At 56.7% G+C, this 23,509-nt stretch overlaps 1 protein-coding gene across 2 annotated transcripts in view; it reads right to left on the bottom strand.

Annotated features, from left to right (window-relative positions):
• GTF2IRD1 (GTF2I repeat domain containing 1) overlaps positions 1-23,509 on the bottom strand; it is a 111,428-nt gene that overhangs the window by 54,718 nt on the left and 33,201 nt on the right. For both annotated transcript variants that reach the window (XM_014548516.1, XM_014548517.1), the window contains exons 4-14: positions 20,649-20,804; positions 18,702-18,885; positions 17,708-18,018; positions 16,486-16,575; positions 14,701-14,784; positions 10,800-10,983; positions 5,663-5,688; positions 4,408-4,516; positions 3,506-3,543; positions 2,959-3,039; positions 2,255-2,344 (exon numbers count right to left, since the gene is read on the bottom strand). In XM_014548516.1, the coding sequence (XP_014404002.1) occupies positions 2,255-2,344; positions 2,959-3,039; positions 3,506-3,543; positions 4,408-4,516; positions 5,663-5,688; positions 10,800-10,983; positions 14,701-14,784; positions 16,486-16,575; positions 17,708-18,018; positions 18,702-18,885; positions 20,649-20,804 (1,353 nt within the window). The remainder of the gene's footprint in view (positions 1-2,254; positions 2,345-2,958; positions 3,040-3,505; positions 3,544-4,407; positions 4,517-5,662; positions 5,689-10,799; positions 10,984-14,700; positions 14,785-16,485; positions 16,576-17,707; positions 18,019-18,701; positions 18,886-20,648; positions 20,805-23,509) is intronic.

Raw genomic sequence — 23,509 nt, 5'->3', positions numbered from 1 at the left:
GACCCCCCACGGTATCCTCGAATACTGTTGTGAGCACAGCCAGGCACCAGGGGACCTCCTAGTAGCCAGGCCACACTGGCAGCTCACCCTGAGCCTCTGGCCAGCTAAGCTCCCCACCGTCTCCACACACGGCTGTCAAGTCTGGTCACACCCAGCCCGTGCCTGACAAATACTATTCCTTCTTCATCACCAAGGAATGGAAAACACATCACAGCTGATTTAGGAGACGAGAAAGATAAAGCACTGAACCTAACACAGCTTCTGTTTTGATGTTTCTTTTTTTAAACTAGTGATTATGTTTTCAACACCATTGTCAACAGAGCACACTCGACTTTTTGTCTTTTGCATTCTCCTTCGCTGCCTATTTTTAGTGGCTGTGTCAGGAGGAGACCATTAACGGCGCCCTGGTTCTTTCCAATTTTCACTGTCATCAGTAACATGGCTACGAACACTGTGCAGGAAATACTGTCCATATTGCAGATATTTTCCTAGGACTGTATTCCTGGGATGACCACAGGGAGCTCATTTTTATGGCTCTTCAAGCTGACAAACTTCCTTTATTATTATTATTATTATTATTATTATTATTACTACTAGAGGCCCGGTACACAAAATTCGTGCATGGGGGGGGGGTGTCCCTCAACCTGGCCTGCAATGACGCCAGCGTCCCTTGCCCCGGCCTCTGGCCAGAGGCCCCTCCCCTCCCTCCACGCGGCCGGGGCGAGGATGCTGAGCTCGTGTCGTTGGGGTCAAGGCAAGCCCAGCATCCCGCGCCCAGGCCTCTGGCCAGAAGCCCCACCCTCCCTCCGTACGGCCGGGGCACGGACGCTGGGCTCGAGTTGCTGAGGCAACACCGCCAGTGTCCCACCCCGGCCACTATGGGTGCCACCATCTTTGTTGCCGAGTGATGGTTAATTTGCATATTACTCTTTTATTAGATAGGATTTTCAAGTTTCTTTAAAAAGCAATTTGCACATTTGCATTTGCACTGAGTGAGTACCCATTTCCCAATACACTCAACAAAAGTTATATCCGATTAAAAGGTGCAAAAGACATGGCCCTGTGCAAGCCCTCATTCCTCTGCGCCTGTCTACTCGCTGTCTGTTTACTGGCCCAACCAGATCACCCATGCATGTCGTGGTGGACACTGGGATCTACCACCAAGATCCCCAGCCTGTTGCCCCAGCAGCAGAGACTGTGGTGAGCTGGCAGCCCAGGCAGGTTGCCCCTTCAAGGACCGCCCTTCTGGGCCAGCCCACATCCCATAACCAATTGAGGAATAAAGACCAGGACACCCCAGTTCAACTCAGAACTCTGGGGGGCTGTTCTGGCTCCAGAGTCCCCCGTGCGGTTGGTGGAGACTGTTACTGGGGTTGCATCATGGCTCAACCTTTCCTTCTGCCCCCTGTGCTTCCATCCCTTTGTTTACATAGGTGTTGATTCCAAGGGCGGCCCCCAATAAACATCCCACACATTAAACTCCATCTCTGTTCCCTGGGGAACACAACCCATGATGCATGTCCTTGGGCTGTGAGTTCTTGTGCATTTCAGCCCAGTGCTCTGGCCTGCCAAAGCCACAGAGAACATCAGTCTTGGGTGGACTCCCCATTCCTTCCCGAGGCATCTGCAAATTACATGGTCCTACTGCCCGAGGTCCCTTTATCCGACTGACTAATGTTCCTGGAAGGACCGAGCCCTTCAGGCCAGCACAGGAAACCGCCCCCAGGTGAAGGCTAGGTACCCCTGCAGCCCTGCTTCCCCGACTCACTCCTCATGCATGGCCCACACGGGGTCCCTTCTGATGACTCCCAGTCACTTGTGTAGAAATCTTTTCCAGAACTGTGCCTGGGACTGATGCCCAGTCTGCCTAACTGCAATTTGGGCAAAACCTCATCTTGAAGTCCGTTTTCTTTTGACAGCTCCGCTTCCAACCACCACCACTTCTCAAGTGCTAAGGACGGTGGAACTCAGGGATTAGCTGCCTGGGATCTAACTGTCGGGCAGCTGGAGATGTGCACTCATCCACAGCAGCTCCGCAGACCCACGCAACTCCTTAACGAATGGGACTCTCAGGTCCTCCTCTCTCTCCCCCATTTCCAGACCATCCTCCCTAACCGGGATGGAGCAAACGAGGGGCGGAGATGTTGTGCCCCTATTCCATCACCGATTCACATGACACCACCCACCGGGGCCTGCAGGAAGCCTTTTTATTCATTTTTCCAGTCACTCGTTTTGTCCCCAGCCCATTTCTTACCAGTCATCATCTCCATCCCATAACCAGAATCTTCCGAGGGTAGATGCCCGGGCATCGAATCTGTCATTTCCTCAGAGGTTGGCGACGGGTCTGGAGGTAAAACTCCAAATGATAAGAGAATCTCCTGCCTGTCCCACCCCGTCACGGTCCCTCAGGGACCCAAGTCCAGCATGTCCACAGAGCAGGACCTTATAGGAAGCCGTGCCCTGGGACTCTGGGAGGGCAGCCTTAATGGTCAGAGGCCAGGCAGGGCCAGGGGCCTGGAACTGTGGGCTCAGTGGTTACCCCATGCTGACCCTCCAGAGGCCAAGTACACCCTCCTCACAGACGCGGAAACTGAGGCTTGGAGGTTCCAAGTCTGGAGTCAAACTCAGATCCTCTTACGCCAATGACTTTTCTTCTCCTCCCTCCTGCCTCCCAAATCCCAGGGAAGCCAGGCCAGAGAGGTAAAGGTGGGGGGAGGGAGCCTTTAGGAAGCCTGGGGCTGGGGCCTGACTCCTGGCACACAGGGCAGATGTGGCTGCAGAAGGCATATGCGATACCCCACCACCCTCAGGACCAAACTAGAGAACCAACAGCGGTCACCCCAGTCTAGCGGGGAGGGCATAGGGTGGTTCCCGTAGGAGCCCTGTTGTGGGGGTTGCTCGATTCCTGTAGGGTCAGGTTGGGGCAGCAGGGGCAGCCCTTAGATGCTTGTCCCTTACCTGGGATGGTGACCTGAATGATATCCAGATCCTCTGGCTCCATTTTGATGGGCCTCAGCCCCCCCAGCTCCCCGGAGGTTCCTGGGAGGAGACAAGAGATCCAGTCAAATGTGGACACGAGCGTGGCTGGGCAAGGCGAGTCATTCTAAAACATCCTATTGTCTGGGACTTGCCGGTAGCACCCAGGAAAAGTATCGGCCCCTATGCTCCTGCCCAGACCAGAAACAGAGGGCAGGCAGGATGTCAGGCCAGGCCTGGCGGCTCTAATTTACAGACCTGGCAGCTGATGCCCACAGAGAGAAAGCCACTTGCCATAGACATACTAGGAGGTAGTGGTGATGCCAGAATCCAGGTCTCCCAACTCCCTCCCTGCTACCAAATCCCATCTGCCCCTCCCTGCCCCCACCCCGTGAGCTCCTAGCTGTGCTGCAACTCCCAGATGCTCTGAGGCCTGGAGGGTGAGGGGCAGGGGTGGGCAGAGGATATTAACTAGGACTCCAGGCTCATGGTGGGGTGCTGCACACTGCGGGGTCCTGCCCCTCCTCACCTGGCCCACAGTCTTCAGAGATCCCGCTCCTGTCTGACCTGTGGGAAGGAAGCCGAGAAATGACATGGCACCAGCCCAGCTCTGCCCTCCAGGCTGCCAATCAGAATGCACCCCAGACCACACACACTCCAGACCCACGGGATGGCCCTCTCCACAGCACGGTTCCCAGTGCCGGGGACAAGAGCCTGCTTGCTCTCCTGGGGTGAACTGTCTGGGTGTCCACCTTCCCTCGGGGACAAGAGCCTGCTTGCTCTCCTGGGGTGAACTGTTCACCTTCCCCACCAGCTGGGAGCTCCTGAGGCCTCGCTCTGGCCACGTTGGGGGCTCAATTTAGCACAGTGGGGGGTTGACCAGTGCTTTCTGGGTGGACTGAGAGCTATAGCCTAGAGGGGGGTTGGGAAGCAAAGCTGGGCAGGGTCGCTGGGATGGATGATTCAGTTAATTCACGGAGCCTGCAGGGGAAGCTGGGCTGGACATGGGGACTTGGGATAAATGGCCCACCCCTGTGTGGGTGGCACTGGTGGATGGTGACTGGGCCAAAAACTGAGTGCAGGGCCTTGTGGACACACAGGGCAGATGCCTGGTTGCCGAGGAAGGCTTCTGAGACCAGGTGACATGCAGCTAGTTCCCAAGGGGGGACGAGTTCTCCAGGTGGAGGAAAATCGGCGGTCTCTGTCCTCCTTCTCTGTCCCTTTATCTCCCTGCCCCACAGTGGCGCGAGGACACACTGTGTGTCAGGGTGTCTACGCGGATGACCCTGTGCCTGTGAAAGGCATCAGGGGGTTGGGAGACACTGGGCACAGCATCCTGGGCCAGCCCTAGGCCTTGTTCCTCCCTGCAGGTGCCACCACCTCATCCAGAGTGGGGGTGCCCATGGGCTCGGAGCTGGGGTGTGGCCTTACCGAGCAGTCCCTGCCAGGTCAAGAACGGTGGCACGGGAGACTTCTGCAGAGGTGTCCTCTGGCGGGCTGGCTGGCTCCAGTTTCGTGGGGTCTTTGGTAAACTTGTTCCCTGGGTGGAGAGTCGGGGAGGGGCGGGGGAGGTCAGGGTGAAGGCTCTCCAGCCTCCTCCTGCCTGCGCAGGGGACTCTGCTTGAAGCTCTTGGGAGCACCCTTGCGGGCTCCATGTCTGGCTGGGCCAGGGTGGGTCCTAGGGAAAGAGGCCTCCCCTGGGAGAAGGAATAAGGGCCATGGTCTTTGGTAAACTTGTTCCCTGGGTGGAGAGTCGGGAGGGGCGGGGGAGATCAGGGTGAAGGCTCTCCAGCCTCCTCCTGCCTGGGCAGGGGCCTCTGCGTGAAGGTCTCGGGAGCACCCTTGGGTGTGGTCTGGTCTCGGACCCTCCATCTTGCGGGCTCCATGTCTGGCTGGGCTAGGGTGAGTCCTAGGGAAAGGGGCCTCCCTTGGGAGAAGGAATAAGGGCCACAGTGCCAGGGGGGCCAGGGATCTGCGAGGACTGGGAAGGAAGGAGCTGCCAGCAATGACGGTCCCGACCACCCACAGGTTGCTGGGGCTGAGGGAGCCCTCGGGAAAGGGGCTGAGTCTCCCCGAAGGCCATGCCACAGGGCCATTCTGTCATGTAGTTACCCCAGGGACCCAGAGGAAGGTCTCTTATCACACCCACTTCACAGATGTGGAAACTGAGGACCATAAAACCCTGCCGACAGTCACAAAGCTAGCGGGAGGTGGGGCCGGAACTGGGACCCAGGTACACTGCACCCCAACATCCGAGGTCCCTTTGTTGAACCAGGCAGAGGGGGCCTCCTCCTCAGAGGCCTGCTTTCTACTGGCTATGGCCCGGGCTCCGGGGCCACATGCCAGGCCCCACTGCTCACTAGCTGGGCTTTGGGTAAAAGAAAAAGAGAACACTTCATAGGGATGTTGAAAATGCAATTTAATTAAAATGAAGTATTCTAACAGCTTAGAAGAGTACCTGGCACATGTTAGTATTCAGAAAACATTAGCTTTATTGTTCGCTATTCAGAGCATCCCAGGTCTCGGGGGGTTGTCTGCTCCTGGGAGCTGGGGGCCTGTGCCTGCCCGGGTTGCAGAAGCCACACCCAGGATCCTCTCCGTCCCAGGCCTAGTGTAATGGCAGCCCAAGCACTCTTGGGGGCATCAGCTTGGTACTTCAGAAAGATAAGATGGTACCCACACATACCTGTGAAAATTCGCTCATCAAACATCCTGGAGAGAGAGGAGAGACGGGCATGAGAGCGGTGTAGCCCCAGGGCTCCCCCAGGCTCAGGGAGCCGGCCTCCGGGTCCCTGCAGTGAAGGTCACTTGAGTCTCACATGCACGGCTATAGCTGCAGACCTGGGCCCGGGGCTGTGGCCGCATGAGGACAGGAGAGGGTGTGGTCCGGAACAGCCAGATACCCGAAACCATTTCTCCTCAGCCAGGGAAGGCATGGGCAAGCCCCTGGGGAGTTCTGGATGGTCCAACATGCTCAGCACGATGCCTCAGGGGCCTCCTCCAGCCCTGAGCTCTCCTTGGCCACAGCCGCCAGGCTCAGGGAGCCGGCCTCCGGGTCCCTGCAGTGAAGGTCACTTGAGTCTCACATGCACGGCTATAGCTGCAGACCTGGGCCCGGGGCTGTGGCCGCATGAGGACAGGAGAGGGTGTGGTCCGGAACAGCCAGATACCCGAAACCATTTCTCCTCAGCCAGGGAAGGCATGGGCAGGCCCCTGGGTGGTTGTGGATGGTCCAACATGCTCAACACGATGCCTCAGGGGCCTCGTCCAGCCCTGAGCTCTCCTTGGCCACAGCCGGTGGATGACTCACGCCTTTCCCACCAGGGCCCCGCAGGCTTTTGCCCAATCTTGCCTGTGTCTCAGGGACAGTCATGGAGAGACCCTGCTCCCAAGAAGCTGTCTGGTGACTGCATAAGCCAGGCCTGTCATCAGGTCACAGACATGCAAGATGACACCTGGGACCCCTCATGTGTCTCAGAAGCCCAGGGGGATCACTCCATCCTCACCCAGAGAATGGACTGGAAGGGGGATGGCTGGGAGGCTGGGCCAGTCAGAGACCCCTGAGTCATGCTGGCGAGAGACCTAGAAACTTGGCCAGGAAAATGAGATGGAGGAAAGGTGGGCAAGGTGGTCTGTCCTTAGTCCCAACCAGGGTGGCACCCAGTGGGTTGGGGAGTCCTGGGCAGTGGGTCTGGGGCCTGCAGTCAAGCCTGTGTGCCAGGGAATGGCTGGACAAGGGGACCGGGCCTCAGTCATTGAACTCAGGCTACAGCGGCGACATGGGACCGATGGAGGGGAGGTCTGAGTCCAAAAACAAGGGGCAATGCCCAAGGCGGGCCCAGTGGAACAGTCAAACACATGCAAAAGAGTCAGTGACAGGGTGCGGGGCTCGGTCACCGGGGTGGTGAGACCACAGCACGACCTGACCTCAGGCATGGCTTCCCGTTCTCATTCCGAGAGGCCCAGCTCCCCTGCTGCTCCCAGAGGCCCGTGCGCACTGGGTCCCACGAGGCCCAGAAGCAGCCAGGGAGGAATTCTGGAGGAAAGTGGCTTCCTCAGCCTCTCCCAGGGACCGGAGGCTGCCAGTGTCCTTGTGGTTTTATTATTTATGATTTTAGTTATTCATGGGGAGCACAGGACGGGGGCTTGCACAGTTCCCTGGTGGAGCTGGGGGGCAGATGACAGGGAGAAGGTCTGATGGTGGGTCCAAGTCTGTGATGGACGTTCTCACGGGCTGCCTAGCGTGAGGGCCGTTCGATGGGCGTTGACCACGTCACTGTAATCTTCCACCGCACAGGCCACACACTTTCCCTCTTAAATTCTGCCTCAGGTGGAACTGACATGTCGGCCCCTCTGGTGTGAATTCAGATGCCCTCACCAGGGGCTCATGTCCGGGAGGGACAGGGGATTTGGAGGCCAGGGCTCGGCACAAGTGTGAACCTGGGGGCCAGGGAGCCCCCTGCCACCAATAACAAGAAGCACAGGCCTTGAGAAGGGGCTTCTCCCTTTGGTAGGAGAGCACCCTGCCCTCTCCCCACCCTGGGCAGACACCTAGGCTGAGGCAGAGACTCCACCTTCTGGCTGCTTCCTAAGCCCCCTTTTTTTCTGAGCCATGTCTGCTAGAGTGATCCCAGATGCTCTATTGATGAGGCTGAGATGTGTAGTAGTGGGAAATGTACACAGGGCTCAGAACGGAGCAGCAACTGTTCTAGTCATTTAGTGCGTGGACAATCACTATAGCCCCATTTTACAGATGAGGCAAGTGAGGCACAGGGCAGTCCGGTAACTTGCCCAAGCGTGTGCCCTGGCTGGGAATCTAACCGTGACCTTTTGGTTCAGAGGTCGATGCTCAATAGCTGGGAAATGGTGGGGCCAGAATTGGAACCTAGGCCATCAGGGCTGATGTGCTTAGCTACTACTTTATATATCAGGGAAGTGAAGTCAAGAAAAAGAACTGGTGTTTACAGAGCATGTCAGGTGTGTTATGTCCACTTCCTCAGTGTATGTTGAAGGAAACCATTGTTCCTGTTTTTAGAGAGGAGGAAACCGAGGCTCAGAAGAGAAGTTGCTATTCAGGTTATCAAGATGTGAGTGGTCACCCAGTCAGTGTGGCTCAGTGGTTGAGCATCGACCTATGAACCAAAAAGTCATGGTTCGATTCCCAGTCAGGGCACATGCTGGAATGATGGGCTTGATCCCCAGTTGGGGGTGTGCAGGAGGCAGCCGATAGATGATTCTCTCTCATCATTGATGTTTCTATCTCTCCCTCTCTGAAAGCAATAAAAATACATTAAAAAAGAAAAAAGATGTGAGTGGCTTCAAGCCCAGTCATCTGATGCCAAAGCTGCCTCCTCCAGGAAGCCCCATGGGTTTGCTGCTCAAATGCCATTGAGTCTACACCGGGAACGTTTTGAAGTGACCACCCCTCATGATGGGCAGTGGCCTCTGGGAGCAGGTGGGGACTATGCCTGCTCTTTCATAAAATCTTCAGGGGAGCCCAGTGAAGGGCTGAGCATGTAGGAGGGGCATACTAGTGAAGCATTAAATGAGCTATAGTTTGGATTGAGGGAGATGAAACACATGGTCAAGCACATGAGGGGACACTGGGATGTCCTTGTTGTTTTCTTCTCCCCTACCCCGCTACCAAGAGTCAACGGAAGAAAATGGACTTAGGCAACAGCAAGAGGGATTTAAGCTAGACAGCAGTAACACTGCCTGATGACTGACTACAATGCACCTCCAGAATCATTCATCAAGTGGGCTCCACAGGAGGGGTTGTAAAGCGCATGAGATGGGCATGAGATGGCTGCGATGCAGATGCAAGCAAGGAGTGTGCTGATGAAGGAAGGGGGCGTGGTCTTCCAGACGCTGAGAAAAACAAAAGCAGGCCTTGAAAGGCAGAGACAGGTGGGAAGCTGGTCCAGGTGGAGGAAGAGCTTCAGCAAGGCCCACAGGCAGGGGAGGTGGCAGGAGGTGGGGATGTGGGAAGGCAGGGCAGCAAGAAGGCTGGCTCGGTGGCTGCCAACAGGCCAGAGTGTGCCCTGCACCCTGAGGGCCAGAGGCGGTGAAGGCTTCTGGGTGGGAGACCCACACTATCAGCCCTGACTTCCAGAATCATCTCCTGGGAGGCACCGGGAGGCCCACCCACTGTCCTGGCCAGCTGCCTCAGCCTCTGTCCTCGCCCAGGCCTCTCACATGAGCCCTCTTCTCTTCTTATCTCCACCTCTCTCTTCCCTGAGATCCCTTCCTGGCCCAGGCTGACAATGTTCAGATTTTTATCTCTAACCCAGGCCTCTCTCCAGAGCTCCTGACATCTCAACTTGGCCTCTGAGAATGTCATCTCCTGATCTTCCCTGAGTTCACATATCCAACGTGAACTCACTCGGAAACATGGGGGTGATCCCTGTCTCCTTGCTCCCCTCCCCGCTCCCACATTCCATCCACCAGCAAACCCCATCACAGCTGAGCATCCGTCCCAAATCCCGCCACTTCTCTCCCTCCACCGGCCACGCTGGCCTGGCTCACTGCTCAGCCTTCTGCCAGTCTCCCCACCTCTGCTCAAGTCTCCCTGCAGCCAGAGGGCCTGTGAGACCCCGCCTCTGGCCTCCAGCCGCCCTGCAGAAGTCCTACCCACCACCCTAGAGCAATTCTCAACCTTAGCTCACGCCCTGGCCTCCTTGCAGCCCCGGGGAATCTAGGCTGCTCGCTGAGGCCATCCCTTCCGCCCAAACACTGCCCAGCTCTACATGGGCCCACCCTTCTCAAACTCCCAGCTCTGGCTTAACAGATGGGGCTTCTCTCAGAGGCCCCGACCACCCTAAGCCGGCGCCCTCAACCCATTTCTCTCTCCCATTACCCAGGTTATTTCCTAAGCTCTAAGAAGTCAGAAGGGCCCTAACCGGTTTGGCTCAGTGGATAGAGCGTCGGCCTGCAGACTCAAGGGTCCCAGGTTCGATTCTGGTCAAGGGCATGTGCCTTGGTTGCAGGCATGTTCCCAGTGGGAAGTGTGCAGGAGGCAGCTGATCGATGTTTCTCTCTCGTCGATGTTTCTAACTCTCTATCCCTCTCCCTTCCTCTCTGTAAAAAATCAATAAAATATATATATATTAAAAAAAAAAGAAGTCAGAAGGTATGAGCCCAACTTGGTCAAGCATGCGTGCGTGTGTGCATTCATTCACGCATTCCATAGATCTGTATTAGGCATCTACTACCTACCAGGGACTGTCATGGTCACTGGGGATTCAATAATGAGCCAAGCACAGCCCTGTCCACGGTCCCTGCTTACTTTATAGTCTAGTGGCAACTAGACTATAATAAGCGAGCAGGCACATGAGTAATGAATGTACCAGGCTCACACCACCGAGGGGAAACATCCCGAACAGATGCCTGGGGAGGGACCATGCAGTGCTGCCTGGAGGCAGGGGGCTGGCGGGCTCGGCCTCTGGCCACCCCTCCATCTCTAACCATTTAGGAGGGATCATCCAGGAAGTCTGGGCATTGCCTGCAACTGCTGGTACAAGCTTGGTGGTGAGTCCAGTACCTGTGAGGGCAATTCTCCTGCCAGCTAGGAGGACCAACCTCTCCCCAGGTAAGAGGAGACCACACCGCTGTTAGGTTACAGGGCCAGAATTCTCTCCCAGGTCTGCCTGATTCTCTCTTTAAGTCAGAGAACCACTTCATTCCATCCCTGCCCCATCGTCGCCTCCCCAGGGCCCTGCCTCATGCCTGCTGTTGCCTCTGCCCAGCCTTCACACCCTAATACCTTGAACCCACCCAGGCCTAGCGTGGAACAAAGGTCATGCCCCCTGCAACCCACCCAGCACCTCTTAATGATGAAGTGGATGCTGTGCCGCTCCTCCAGGATCCGCTTCAGCTTGGGAACCCCGTAGGTGCAGGGACGCTTGAAGGGGATCTTGTCCGGGATGCCCACGATCTCCACAGCCTCCGGGTCACAGGCAATCTTCCTGTAGGGGACGGGGACCATGTGGTCCAGTCCCAAGGCTTCCGCTGGAAGGGCAATGGCAAGGCTGAGTGCAAGACGAAGGCCATAGGACACGCAGGGCCCCAGGGCCGTGGCTGCCATCACCTCCCACCACCCGGCACCTCTGGCCACCCAGTGGCCATGCTGAAATGTCAAATCACATCCTCTCTCTTAGAAAAATGCCCACAGGCTCCCATCTCACTCAGGGATGGTCAAAGTCCTACCTGGGCCTCTGAGGCTCGATGGGACCAGGACCCCATCACCTGGGACCTTATCTCCCCCCCCCACCCCTTTCACCCCTCTGCTTGCTCATTCCAGTCTCCGGGCCTTTTTGTTGCTTTCCTAACAGGCCAGGCACACACCCACCCCAGGGCCTTTGCTCCTGCTCTCCTGTTTATTCAGATACTTTCCTCCCACGTAACCAGATGCTCCCCTCTCTCCTTTTCTCCAAGTGTCTGTCAAATGCCCCCTCATCAGCCTAAAACAGCCCCCTCCACCCCTCCCAAGCCCACCCCGCTTTGTTTTTCACCCCGAGTTTATCAGGACCTGCCACTGCGAACATGCTCGTCTAGTCACTGGTGTGCTGTCTGGAACCTAAGCTCCACGGGAGCAGGGTGTCCTCGCTGCCCACGTCTGGGATCCAGATGGGGCTGGCACACCACAGTGCTCCTTGCATTTCCACTGAGTGAGTGAATGGCTGCAGGAAGCCCCCAGGCTCCAGGTGGCTCTGGCAGGATGCCGCTGGCCACACAGGTGAGCCTTTTCCGCCAGTGAGGGCCTGGCACTCCTCTCACTCTTCAGTGACATCAATGAGATTCGGGCCGGAAGCTGACAGCATTGCCGACAGCATTGCCGACAGAATCCGGGCTCATGAGTGGTCACTTGTTCTCTTCCTCTGGACTATTAGGTTTGGTCTTGGCACTTCAGACATTCACTCACACCCCAGCTCTCTATGTGTTTATTCATTCACTCACCAAACACTACTTGAGCACCCACTGTGTGCTTGATGGCACTTAAAAAAATTGATTTTTAGAGAGAAAGGAAGAGAAACATCAATTGCTTGCCTCCCATATGGTCCTGGATCGGGGATCAAACCCAAAACCTAAGTATGTGCCCTGACTGGGAATTGAACCCGAAACCTTTTGGTGTACGGATGACACTCAGACCAACGGAGCCACCTGGCCAGAGCTTGATGGTACTTTCATGCGTCCCCTGTTCTCCCCAAGGCCTGGGAGGTCTCAGGAGATGAGCTGGGCTGGGTGTCCACTCTTTTTAAAATATATATATTTTTATTGATTTCAGAGAGGAAGGGAGAGGGAGAGAAAGATAGAAAAATCAATGATGAGAGAGAATCATTGATTGGCTGCCTCCTGCACACCCACTACTGGGTCATGTGCCCTTGACCAGAATCGAACCTGGGACCCTTCAGTCCACAGGCCTATGCTCTATCCATTGAGCCAACCAGCCAGGGCCGGTGTCCACTCTTGCTTTGCTACTCTGTTCTCTCCCAAGGGTCCCACATCTCTCACTGTTCCCTAGGCCCTTCCCCATCCTGGCCTTGTCTGTGTCCCCACCAGGGTTTGTCTTTGTCCTGACAACGACCAGCCCTGAGCTGGACCTCCCTCCAGCCGTGCCCTGACCAGGGCAGAGCAGCGCTGTCTGGGGCCCTTCCTGGGACACTGCCAACACTGTTTTCCTGTTGATGCAGCCCAGGTCTGCGTTGGCGGCTTTGGCAGCCAGATCCCACTGTGAAGTCACACTTAACTCACTGTCAAATTAAACCCTCAAAATCTCAACAGCTGTCAAACCATTTCTTCCCCCGGCTCCCCACCTCCAACATCGCCAGCCACGCCCCAGCCCCAGCACTTGAGCAATAGGTTCCTCGAGTCTACATAAATCCATCTCCGCTTGGGTTCATCAGATGTGCTGCGCCTGCCTTTTCAGCAGCAAGGGGCTCCGGTGGACGGAGGCATGACCCTGCCAGCCCCCAGCTGCAGCAGGGCTGGGAAGGGAGAACCAAGCCGCCATGCACAATCCGACATCCTTCGTCTAGTCTCTACGTTTCCCAGGTGACAATGTCCTTGAGGCTCCCTAAAGGCTGCCCCCCCTTTCTTCGTTATTTTTCCCTCTGCACCCCAGCCACATCACCTCCCCCAGAATTGGTAGCTGGAAGGACAGAACCAGAAGCAGAATCTATTCATCCGGGGTCTGCAGGATGCCTCAGGTCGCCCAATGTTCTCCCCAATATTCACGGGGAGCCTCCTCCTCCCCTGGGCAGCTGACGGGAAAGCTGAGAAAGGGCAAGACCTGGGCCACTCTAAGTCCAACATGCCTGCTTGGATCTGGCTGTGGTGGGCCCAGGTGCTGATGTCTAGAAAAGGTTCCACATTCCGGAAACATCAAGAGCCCACAACAGGCCTGAAAACTGGTGGCTGCGTGCCAGCGGGGCTGGGGCAGAGCCCCCCCAGCGCCCTCCCCCTGCCTCCCATCCAGTTCACACCTGCCTGGGGCCTGGAGGACTCAGGTGCAGACAGACAGCCCTCCAGTCCCGGGCAGAGGGGCGGAGTGGGTGGGCCCGTGTGGCCACATCAAAGGCACCCAGCTTCTCCCAGACTTCTCACTAAGGCCCCAAGGGCCTTGCTCAGCCCCGCCCCAACCTGGAACTGTCAAGCCCATGTGCCCAGGCCTCCTCAGCCCCAGCCTGGATCAAAGGGCACCTCCTCCTTGAAGCCATCCATGACTCCCCGAGCCTGCTGAGAACTCACCTTCCTTTGAGCTGCCTCTTTCTGAGGGCTCCCGTCCCTGTGTGCTACCCCACACTGGAGTGTGTGGCTGTGCAGCACTGCCTGCTACCAAAGACACAGCTTCAGCAACTGCTGCAACACCAGAGACCAGAGCTGGCCTGGGAGCCTGGCACAAGGTGGGGGGCTCGCAATGCACAACTGGTAAGTGTGCGGATCAATAAATGTGCGTGAAGAGAAGGGAGAAAGCCAGATCAATATGTGATGTACTAAGTATGTCTGTGGTCTTCAACTCATGCTGCAACACCAGAGACCAGAGCTGGCCTGGGAGCCTAACACAAGGTGGGGGGCTTGCGATGCACGACTGGTAAGTGTGCGGATCAATAAATGTGTGTGAAGAGAAGGGAGGAAAGCCAGATCAATATGTGACGTAGTAAGTATGTCTGTGGTCTTCAACTTTGGTTCCTGGCGCAAGGGCTCACAAAACCCTTGTAATCTCCTGTGTGATGGGGGTGGGAAGGGCAGCCTTTGTTATTCATAAGAAGCCCCTTTCAACCATACCTGACAGGGCTTAGCTTCGGAGGCCCACCTAGCCCAGGCTAAGTCTCAAAGAACAAGTGGGACTTTGCCTCCAAAAGATGCACAGGGCATGCCAGGCAGAGGGCACCCCACAGGCAAAGGCAAGGAGGCAGGCAGGGGCACGGTGCTGTGGGGAATTTGCACGCAGCCATTTTTCACTTGACTGCCTGCCCCCCGATCTGCCTGCCTCCCACAGGTGAGTCAAGGTCTGGGCCTCTGCCATCAGCCCCACCCCCCGGAGAATCTAGAAGAGAAATATTGACACAACCACCCCCTCCTCAGACAGGAGATGCCATTCGCGCTGATGGCATGCGGGTGCCAGCATATGGCTCTGGCTGTCATGTTAGGGAACACAAGTGACTGCCACGTAATGAGATGCTCAACACGCCACCAGGGCCACACCGCGGGCCGCCGCCCACTCACCATATCTGCTGTTGAACAGGATCTGCACGCACTCCCGGAGCGTGTTGATGTCCTCGGTTTCCTTGATGAAGGCGTCCCACTTCTCTATCAAAACACAGGAGGTACGAGTGAGGCCCAGTCAGAGACGTGACCCTGTGGCCCGGCTGCCTCGTGAAGAGACGCCCCCACTGCCCCCACTCCCGGCTGGGGCTGTGCCCAGAGACAGCGACTCTCTCTCCACCGCCCTGGGCCCTGGGCTTTCCCCCCACAGCCCTTCCACCCATTCCCACCTCGGACCTGACGCCCCAGCCTCCTTCAGGAAGCAGCCCCACACAGATCCAGGATGCTCTGACAGTCTCCCCACCCGCTCCCGCCTCTTGCCTCTGTCTACCCCACGGGCAGAGGATATGGTGCAGGCTCAGCCGGTCCATCCTGGGCTCCTCCTGCCCCAGACAGGTGGGCAGTTGGGAGAACGCTCCCTTGGAGAACAGAGAGGCTGAGTCCTGACCTCAAAGACCCAACCCTCATGCCTCATACATCTGGGGTCTCACCTAGCCTTGGAGTTGTTGGCTTCCCCTAAACCCTTAACCCTACTGGCCTCTTACATGAAATCAAAGCCTCTGCCTCAATTTAACTTGAATAACAAGAGTGAGCTTTTGTCATTATAATTATAAAGCAACATCTTTAATTTACTAAGGGCTTATCCATGCTAAGTACTTTATATATGTATGTGTATATGTATGTGTGTGTGTGTGTGTGTGTGTGTATATATATAATATCCTGTTGAATCCCTCATGACAACCTTTAAACATAGATATTATTTCTCCTTTTCAGATGGGAAAACAGGCTCAGAGATGCTCAGTATTTTGCCTGAGAGCACCCAACCAGTACCCAACGAGATTCTATCCCAGCTTGGACCCCTTGCCCACCATGGCCGCTCCAGCTGGATACCCACATCCTCTCCTTGCCAGGATGAAGCTTGTTTGGGGCAGTGGGGTTCCCAATCTCATCAAAGGGGACTAGGCTTTCTAAAAAGAGCCTCTCACTGAAGGTGAGGCGGAGACCTCCACGAGGCAAAACTGCTGGGAAGTCTTCATCCCTCTTTGGTATAAACGAATCCTCAATTTTCCTGCCCTCGGTTCTCTGTGAGGTACTTTCCAATCTGTCCACATTTTTTTCATACTCCTTGTTTCAAGAGGTGGCGTTGAGTTCCTCTCTCTCCCTTTGAGTGTGGATTAGATCAAGCTCTGGCTTCTAATGGGTAGAATGTGGCAAAAGTGACAGTGTTTTCTGAGGCCAGGTCATAAAAGACATGTGGCTTCCTCCTCACTCTCTCTGGGATCACTAACGCCAGGAAACCAGCTGCCATATTGTAAGGACACTCAAGCAGCCCTGTAGAGGCCCAAAGAGTGAGAACAGGCCTCCTGCCAAGAGCCACACCACTGAGCTTGGAAGCGATGACTCCAGCCCCAGTCAAGCTTTCAGATGATCATGGCCACAGCCGACATTGTGATGACCACCTCATGAGAGATCCTGAGCCAGAGCACCCAGATGAGCTGCTCCTACATTCCCATCCTACAGAAACTTTAAGATACAAATGCTTGCGGGTTTAAGCTAACTTTGGGGGCAATTTGTTATGCAGCAACATGTAACGATTACACTCTGGTTTTACTCACAAGTCCCTTGTGCAGAGCTGTCCTCTTTTCTCTCACAAAGAGATGGCAGACGCATTTCCATTTTATCAAGGACCACCCTCAGCCCCCGACCCCCACTCTGGTCAGGGTGCCGCCATGGGCGCTGTCCTACCTGACTTGTCGTGGACAATGGAGAAGAGAATGCGCTTAGAGGCATGGACGTTCTGAATGAGAGGCCCACCAGGCCCGGTGGGCTTCTGTCCTGGACAAGGAAAAGGAAAGGTACAGGTTCAAGAGGGGTCCCCAGATCTGGCTGTGGAGCACAGGCATTGGCTCTGGGGTAACATTGTCACCCAACACAAACACCCCAGAACTGAGTCCTGTATTCACGAACTCTAGGCAAGTTCTCTAACCAGAGGCCTGAGACATTCTGCTACCCAAATGGCAGATCAGGGAGGGCAGGACGTCTGAGGTCACCTTTTACAGGCGTGTGAATCCCAGCCCCCTGCTCAGCCAACACGTTTGCATGTGTGTGGGCGTCCTTTTGTTTCCTTATAACTAGAGGCCCGATGCACAACAACTCGTGCAAGAGTAGGCCTTCCCTCCTCCGGCCGCCGGCAGGCACCCAGGACCCGGGCTGGCTTCCCTCCAGCCCCGGCTTTGTCAGGAAGGATGTCCAGTCTAATTAGCATATTATCCTTTTATTATTATAGAAGATAGATAATGAACATAACTTATAAGCACCTACTATGTGACAGCAGTTCTCAAACTTGAGCTTACATTGGAACCACTTAGTGGATTTGTCAATTTGCAGACAGCTGGGCCTCGCCCCCAAAGCTTCAGACTCAGCCAGACTTCGGTGAGGTCTGAGCATGTGCATTTTTAACAAGCTCTGTCATTTAATCATGATCACAACAGCTCGAGGTTGGCACTACTGGCATCTCCATTTTACAGATGAGAAAACTGAGGCTCACAGAGATAAAGATTTGCCCCAGGACACTTAGCCACTAAGTAGAGAAGCCAGGACATGAACAAAGTCTTTCTCATATCCAGCTGTTGCTTCTCTGACGCTTCCAGTCTCCCTAATCCAGTGGGTATATAGTAGGTGCTTATTAAATGCATGTGACCAAGCATGTTTTCCATAGATTCCTCTGGGAGTCCTCTCGGCTGTCTCTTGGTCCCAGGCCAAGGACACTGTTCAGAGAAGGCTGAGTGAAGGCCTGGTGTCTGACTGGGTCTAAGCCAGAATGCCATTTGTCCTGCCCCAGCCTTGTGCCCCGACATTCCTCCTTCAGTTTTGGGAGGGCCTGAACACCCTGACTTGCCCTAGAAGGTGCCCTACGTGAGCAACCTCTGTCGCACCCCCAGACATGGGGCCCCCAGCAGAAGCTTACCACAGCAGTCAGAGAAGTCTTGGGCAGTGGGAGTCTTGGACTCAGGCCCAGGCCGGCTGAGGCCCAGGTCGCTGGGGGCAAGTGGGTAGGTGGGCACCTCCTGCTTGAGCTCTCTCACAGCGTGGTTGGGGAGTGCAGTGCTGTACAGGAAGCTGGCCATGGAGGAGGAAGTGGCGCTGGGGGGCAGGTCCTGGGGTGGCCCCTTGGGGGCCTGGCCATGCAGGCCACAGTCCCGAGACCCCTTGGTTATCAGGGAGACACCGTTCAGCTCCACCAGGGCCTTTGAATCCCGACCGCCATCCTCGAGTGGCCTGGGTAAAGGAGACAAGGACACACAACAGCTTTGTGCACCTGTCCGCTGGCTGCATCTCTTCTGCAGCCCCTCAGCCCTCCCTCCGCAGAACACGACAGCCTGTGAGGTACGCAGGACAGGAGCCATCCCCCATTCTATGGGTGGGGGTGCAGACCTGGGGTGGGGCGTGATGTGCCCAGGACCACATGGCTGGGCGACCGGAGAAGCCAGGCCCGGCCCTCCGCCCCTGTGTCCCAGTCCACCAACGGTGTCCTTTCAGCTGCAGTTAATCACTCCACCTCCCATCGCACCCCTCTTCTTCCTGGCCCGTGTGCTGACAGTGGGGCTGGAGCACTGATGGCCCTTGGTCTGCCTTGCCACCTCCACTCTGCCCGGCCGTCCCTGGAGTCTGCAGTGCTGCTGGTGCTACTTCCCCCAACCAAGTCTCTTCCAGCCTCTTTGCAACTCAGGGATCCCCTGGGAGGCCTTCCGGGACTCAACGCCTGGCTCAGGTAACACTCCATGATGGTACTTCTGCCTCACCTCCACCATCAGACTGGCAGCTTTTACAACCAGGGTCCCCTGTGGGGGTCTGAAGTGACCACACGGGGCTGAGCCAGCATGGAAGCAGGTCACCCTCCTAGCCTTTCCTGGCCCAGCCACCAGACCCTGGCCCCTTCCCAGGCAGGCGGCCTCACTCACCTCTTGAGCTTGAAGCGGATACGGTGGCTGTGCTCCAGGATGGCCATGAGGGCCTTGGGGTCATACTCGGCCGGCCTCCGGAAGGCCAGGCCCTCGGGCAGCCCCTGCACGGCAAGCAGCCCAGGCTCCCTGAGTAGCCTCTCATAGGGCAGCGGCACCACGCTGGCCCTTCCCAGGGCCTCGCCTGTGGGAGGAGGGATCGAGGAGAGGGTCTAGTGTGAGAGGGCAGCCAGGATGGGTGGGGGCCAGGCGTGCTCCAGAGCTGGGGCCATGCTGAGTGACTTTCCTTGGTGCTGGGTTCCCAGGAAACAAGAACTCCATCAGTTCCTTAAATGCAGATTTCACACAGAATAACCCCAGAGGCTGGTGAGTGGGGGCTGTGGGTCAGCACCCATTGTCTGAGGGCCAGGGCTACCCATTGAGGCATCTGGGTGGAGGGAAAAGCAGACGTGGGGCTGTGGGCACGAGGTGAGGAGGGGTGAGAGAGATGAGAGAGAGAAAAGAGGGCATGAGAGAGATTGCAAGGAAAAAGCCATAGGGAGGAAGGGAGAGGAGAATGAGAGGGAGAGAAAGTAAGGAAGACAGGAAATAGAGAGGAAACAGAAAGAGGGGATTCAGAAAGAGAGGAGAGACAGGCTGAGAAGATGGAAAGGATGAAGGGAGGGGTGAGTAGAGGGGAGCATGGCTGGGAACCGAGGGGGTGGGAGGGCCTAGAGGCCTGGGCTCAGAAACATCTGTTGTTGCCTCTATGCGACAGCCCTCACCTCAGTGCCACCTCTGATTCTGCTCAAGGTGGGGGAGGGGGCCAGGGCAGAGTGGGCAGGGGCAGAGGGGACTCCGGGCACGAACCCTGCAGCTGGCAAAAGTGTCTGCAGTGGCGTAGCCAACCCCGAGTGACAGGTCCTCTTGTCCCAGGGTGGCCAGTGTGCTTACATAGGACCTCCGGGCCCCATCTCCCTGCCTGGCCTCCTCCCGACATTTAAACAACAGCAGGCGCTCCCTCACAGGCCTTTGCTCCACAGAACCCAAGAGGAATGGGGAAAGGTACAAAGTGAGTCAGAGATAAACGAGGTAGGGCCTGCCCAAGGTCACCTGGGGAGTGTGAAGGCTACCACTGGGCCCTGACTCTGCATCCTGACCCTTTCCAAGAAAGGCCAGGCCTGTCCCTCCCCAGCCCCGGAGGAAGGACTTGGCTGCCAGGTGGCCTTCCCTCAGTCATTCAACAAATGCCCCCTGAACCCTGCTGCTCCTGGGCCCTGACCTGCAGGCTGGGACCACAGGAACAGCAGGTACATCCCTGACCCAGCTGAGAGCAGCTGCCTGGTGAGGGGAGAGGGCACAGTGGGTATCCAGAGGGGGCCCCAACCAGTCTGTGGGGGCTTCCTGGAGCTGAGCCTTAGAGTAATATGGTCTCCACCATACAGAGGAGAAGGCGGCCCCCAAGGGCACAGTGGTGCAAAGGCGAGGGGGTGTGAAATGGAGCCAGGGTGTGCTGGAGAACAGGAAGTGGCTCAGGAGGTGGGTCAGCCCGGCCGGCCGGCCCAGCTGGAGAGGTGGGCAGGGAGGGGCTGTGGTGGGTGCTCCAGCCACACTGAAGGTACAGCCTAACCCTTCCCCCTGACAGGGCACCCCCAAAGGAAGTGCAGGAAAGAGCATGGTCAGACTTGTGCTTTAGAAAGATGCCCTTGTTCACAGGTGAGGAGGCCTGGGCCATTTCTGGGTGAGAGGTGGCGGTGACCACCAGGGCCTGGGCAGGGGCAGAGGGGATGGTGGGTGAGGACACGGGCTGGGGTGGAAGATCCATGCCTAGAGATGCAGGAGGAAGGAGAGCTGCACTGAAGTGCTGCCTAGGGTCCATAGTGGGGCAGAAGGGAGCCTCCTCATCTGAGTGGGGACCAGGGCTCCCACCCGCCTGGGGCCCCCAAATGGAATGAGGAAGGATCTTACTATAAAGAACATCAAACACCTCCTCTACCATCTTCCGCAGAAGGTACACATCTGAGCCATGCTCCAGGGTGGACCGAGGGATGTTCCGGCCGCCAACCTCACCCCGAGGCACCCTCTTGTGGTGCTCTGCCTCCGGCTCCTTCCACGGGGGTCCTCCTGTGGGACACAGAGCATACGGAGGGGTGGTGAGCACCCATCTCACCACCTGCCCAGGGAGCTGGACTGTCCCTGCCCTGTGCTGAGCTCAGCAGCGGGGCACCCAACACAAAGTGCAAATGAATGAGTGAATGAATGAATGAAGAATTAATGAGTGAGCAAAGCCTGCGTAGGGCCAGGCTAGTCATGGGGCCTGGGTCTCGTCCCTGGCCACCCCTAACCTGCTGTGTGACCGTACGCAAGTGTCTTTCCTCTCTGGGCCTCAGTTTGTGAGCTCTCCCTGGAGACCAGCTGGCCTGGCTCAGAACTGGGGTTCAGCCCTAACCGGTTTGGCTTGGTGGATAGAGCATAGGCCGGCGGACTCAGGGGTCCCAGGTTCGATTCCGGTCAAGGGCATGTACCTTGGTTGCGGGCACATCCCCAGTGGGGAGTGTGCGGGAGGCAGCTGATCCATGTTTCTCTCTCATCGATGTTTCTAACTCTCTATCCCTCTCCCTTCCTCTTTGTAAAAAATCAATAAAATATATTAAAAAAAAAAAAGAACTGGGGTCCAACGAATGTCTATTCCATCTGTCTCTTTCTGTGCTCTGACACTAACGCTCCATTTTAAACGATCGAGGCCCCCGCTTTCTGCTCTGCCAAGTGGGGAGATGATGAGGACCCCACCAGGGGGCTGAGAGGCTTGGAAGAGGCAGGTTCACGCAAGGCTGGGCTAGGGCGGAGGCTCAGGCGTGTCAGTGGGTCCCTGGGTGGGGAAGCTGCTGGAAACAGTGCAGGAAAGGAGAGTCCAGAGCCCCCTCCCAGCTTGCAGCCTGCTCTCCTCCGAGGAGCTGTGACGCTTGAAATAAACCAGCCCGAGTTCCCGGTGCTATAAATAGTGGCTCTGCCTGGCTCCGAGAAGCCAGGTGCACCTTCGTCAGGCCCGAGTCTGGCTTCCAGCCTGGCCAACTGGGGACCACAGACCCTGCTACTGCCCACCCGACCCGGCCCCAGCCCCAGTCCCTCGCCCTCCCTTGGAGAGGGTGCAGGCTCTGAGGGCTGAGTGGGACGGGGAGGCCGGGGAAGCGGCTGGCCCCCAGGAGTGGTTTGTCCAATGCTAAGGGACGGCTTTCCCTGAAATGGCTGATCCCAGGGTCCAGACCTGGGGTATAAGGAAAACGCTATACTGGCCAGACAACCGCTGGCATTCACTGAGTGTAAACTAAGGGCCAGGCATTGCTCTAAGTGCTTGCCGTGTATTCATTCATTTAATCCTCAGGTCGACCTGTGAGGAGGGGAGCACTGTTCTCCCCTTTCACAGATGAGGAGGTTGAGGCCCAGGTAGCAGGTGGCAGGGCCAGAATGTGGCCCCAGGCGTCTGACTCCAGGGCCTGCCCTTAACTCCAGAGCTCTGAGTCCCAAACTGTGGGCTCGAATGCTCGACTGAGTGCTGGCCTTCAGTGCTGGGGCCAGGCCCTAATCCTGTAGGACCCAAGAATCTACCAGAAAGGTGAAGGTGACCTCTCCCAGCTTACTGCCAAGCTGGGGCACCAGGCGCAGATGGAAATTTAGGGCACAGGAGGCTGGGTGGTATGGGGAGCAACCACAGCAAAGGTTCAAGGGATGGAGGGGCCTAAACGTGGCCTGGGGCAGGGGGCTTGGCAGACACCTGCCAGGGAGAGGAGAGGATGAGGACCTTCCAGGTGGGGCAGAGGCAGAGATGGGAAGGGACACAGGGCTGGTGAACTAGCAGGCAGCACAGCACAGCTGGGGTAAGTACAAGAAACACCGGGAGGTGAGATGCAGAGGCAGGGCCTGGGTTAGGAGGGGCCTAAGGCTCAAGTAGCGTGGAAGGGTTGGGGGCCTCAGAACGACTCCTCTGGCTCAGGGGCTCCAGCTCACAGCCCTGAATGTCGGTCTCTGCTGAGAGCGACCCGAACCCCGTGGCAGGGCTCTTGGGGTGCCCGTGCTGCATCTCCCGATTCTGAAGGAGTGTAGCAGAAAGAGCATGGGTTTCAGAACAGAGGCCTGGCCTCAGATCCTGCCTCACTCACTCGTCAGCTATGTCCCTGGGGAAGTGGCTTATGCTCACGGAGTCTCAGTTTCTCGCTTGTGAACCAGGGGTAACTGTAACTGTGCCCTAAGCCAGAAGTAAACAACAGCAGTACGTGCAGGGCCAGAGCACCACTTATCAGAGCAGCACTAACTGCTTCCATTTACCGAGCATTTCCTGTGTGCTGCTGGATGTGTCCTGTGACTCTGGGGTAACTGTAACTGTGCCCTAAGCCAGAAGTAAACAGCAGCAGTACGTGCAGGGCCAGAGCACCACTAACTGCTCCCATTTACCGAGCATTTCCTGTGTGCTGCTGGACGTGTCCTGTCACTCCATCCCCGAGCCACCAGGAGGTGGCTCCAAGATTATGTTACTATACAATGACAATGCCTACCTCCAAGGTTGACGTCAAGATAAATGTGTTGGCATTGTGAAGGGTGTTGCATACAGCAGGTGCTCAGCAAGTACTAAACAAGTGTGCTCAGCCTCTGTGTCAGGGACGCACAAGAACTGGACAGCACTGGGCCTCAGTGTCCCCTTCTGTCAATGAGCCGATGGGGCTGGCTGGCCCTGGGGTTCAGTCAGCCAGGCTCTACCAACCAAGGGGCTGCTGTATGATTCCAACTAAAACGGGGGCTGCCCCTGATAACGCCAAGTCGGGAAGCCTGCACAA

This window comes from Myotis brandtii, unplaced genomic scaffold (assembly GCF_000412655.1).
Source record: "Myotis brandtii unplaced genomic scaffold, ASM41265v1 scaffold510, whole genome shotgun sequence".
NCBI lineage: Eukaryota > Metazoa > Chordata > Mammalia > Chiroptera > Vespertilionidae > Myotis > Myotis brandtii.
This window is presented reverse-complemented; position numbering and strand designations above follow the sequence as displayed.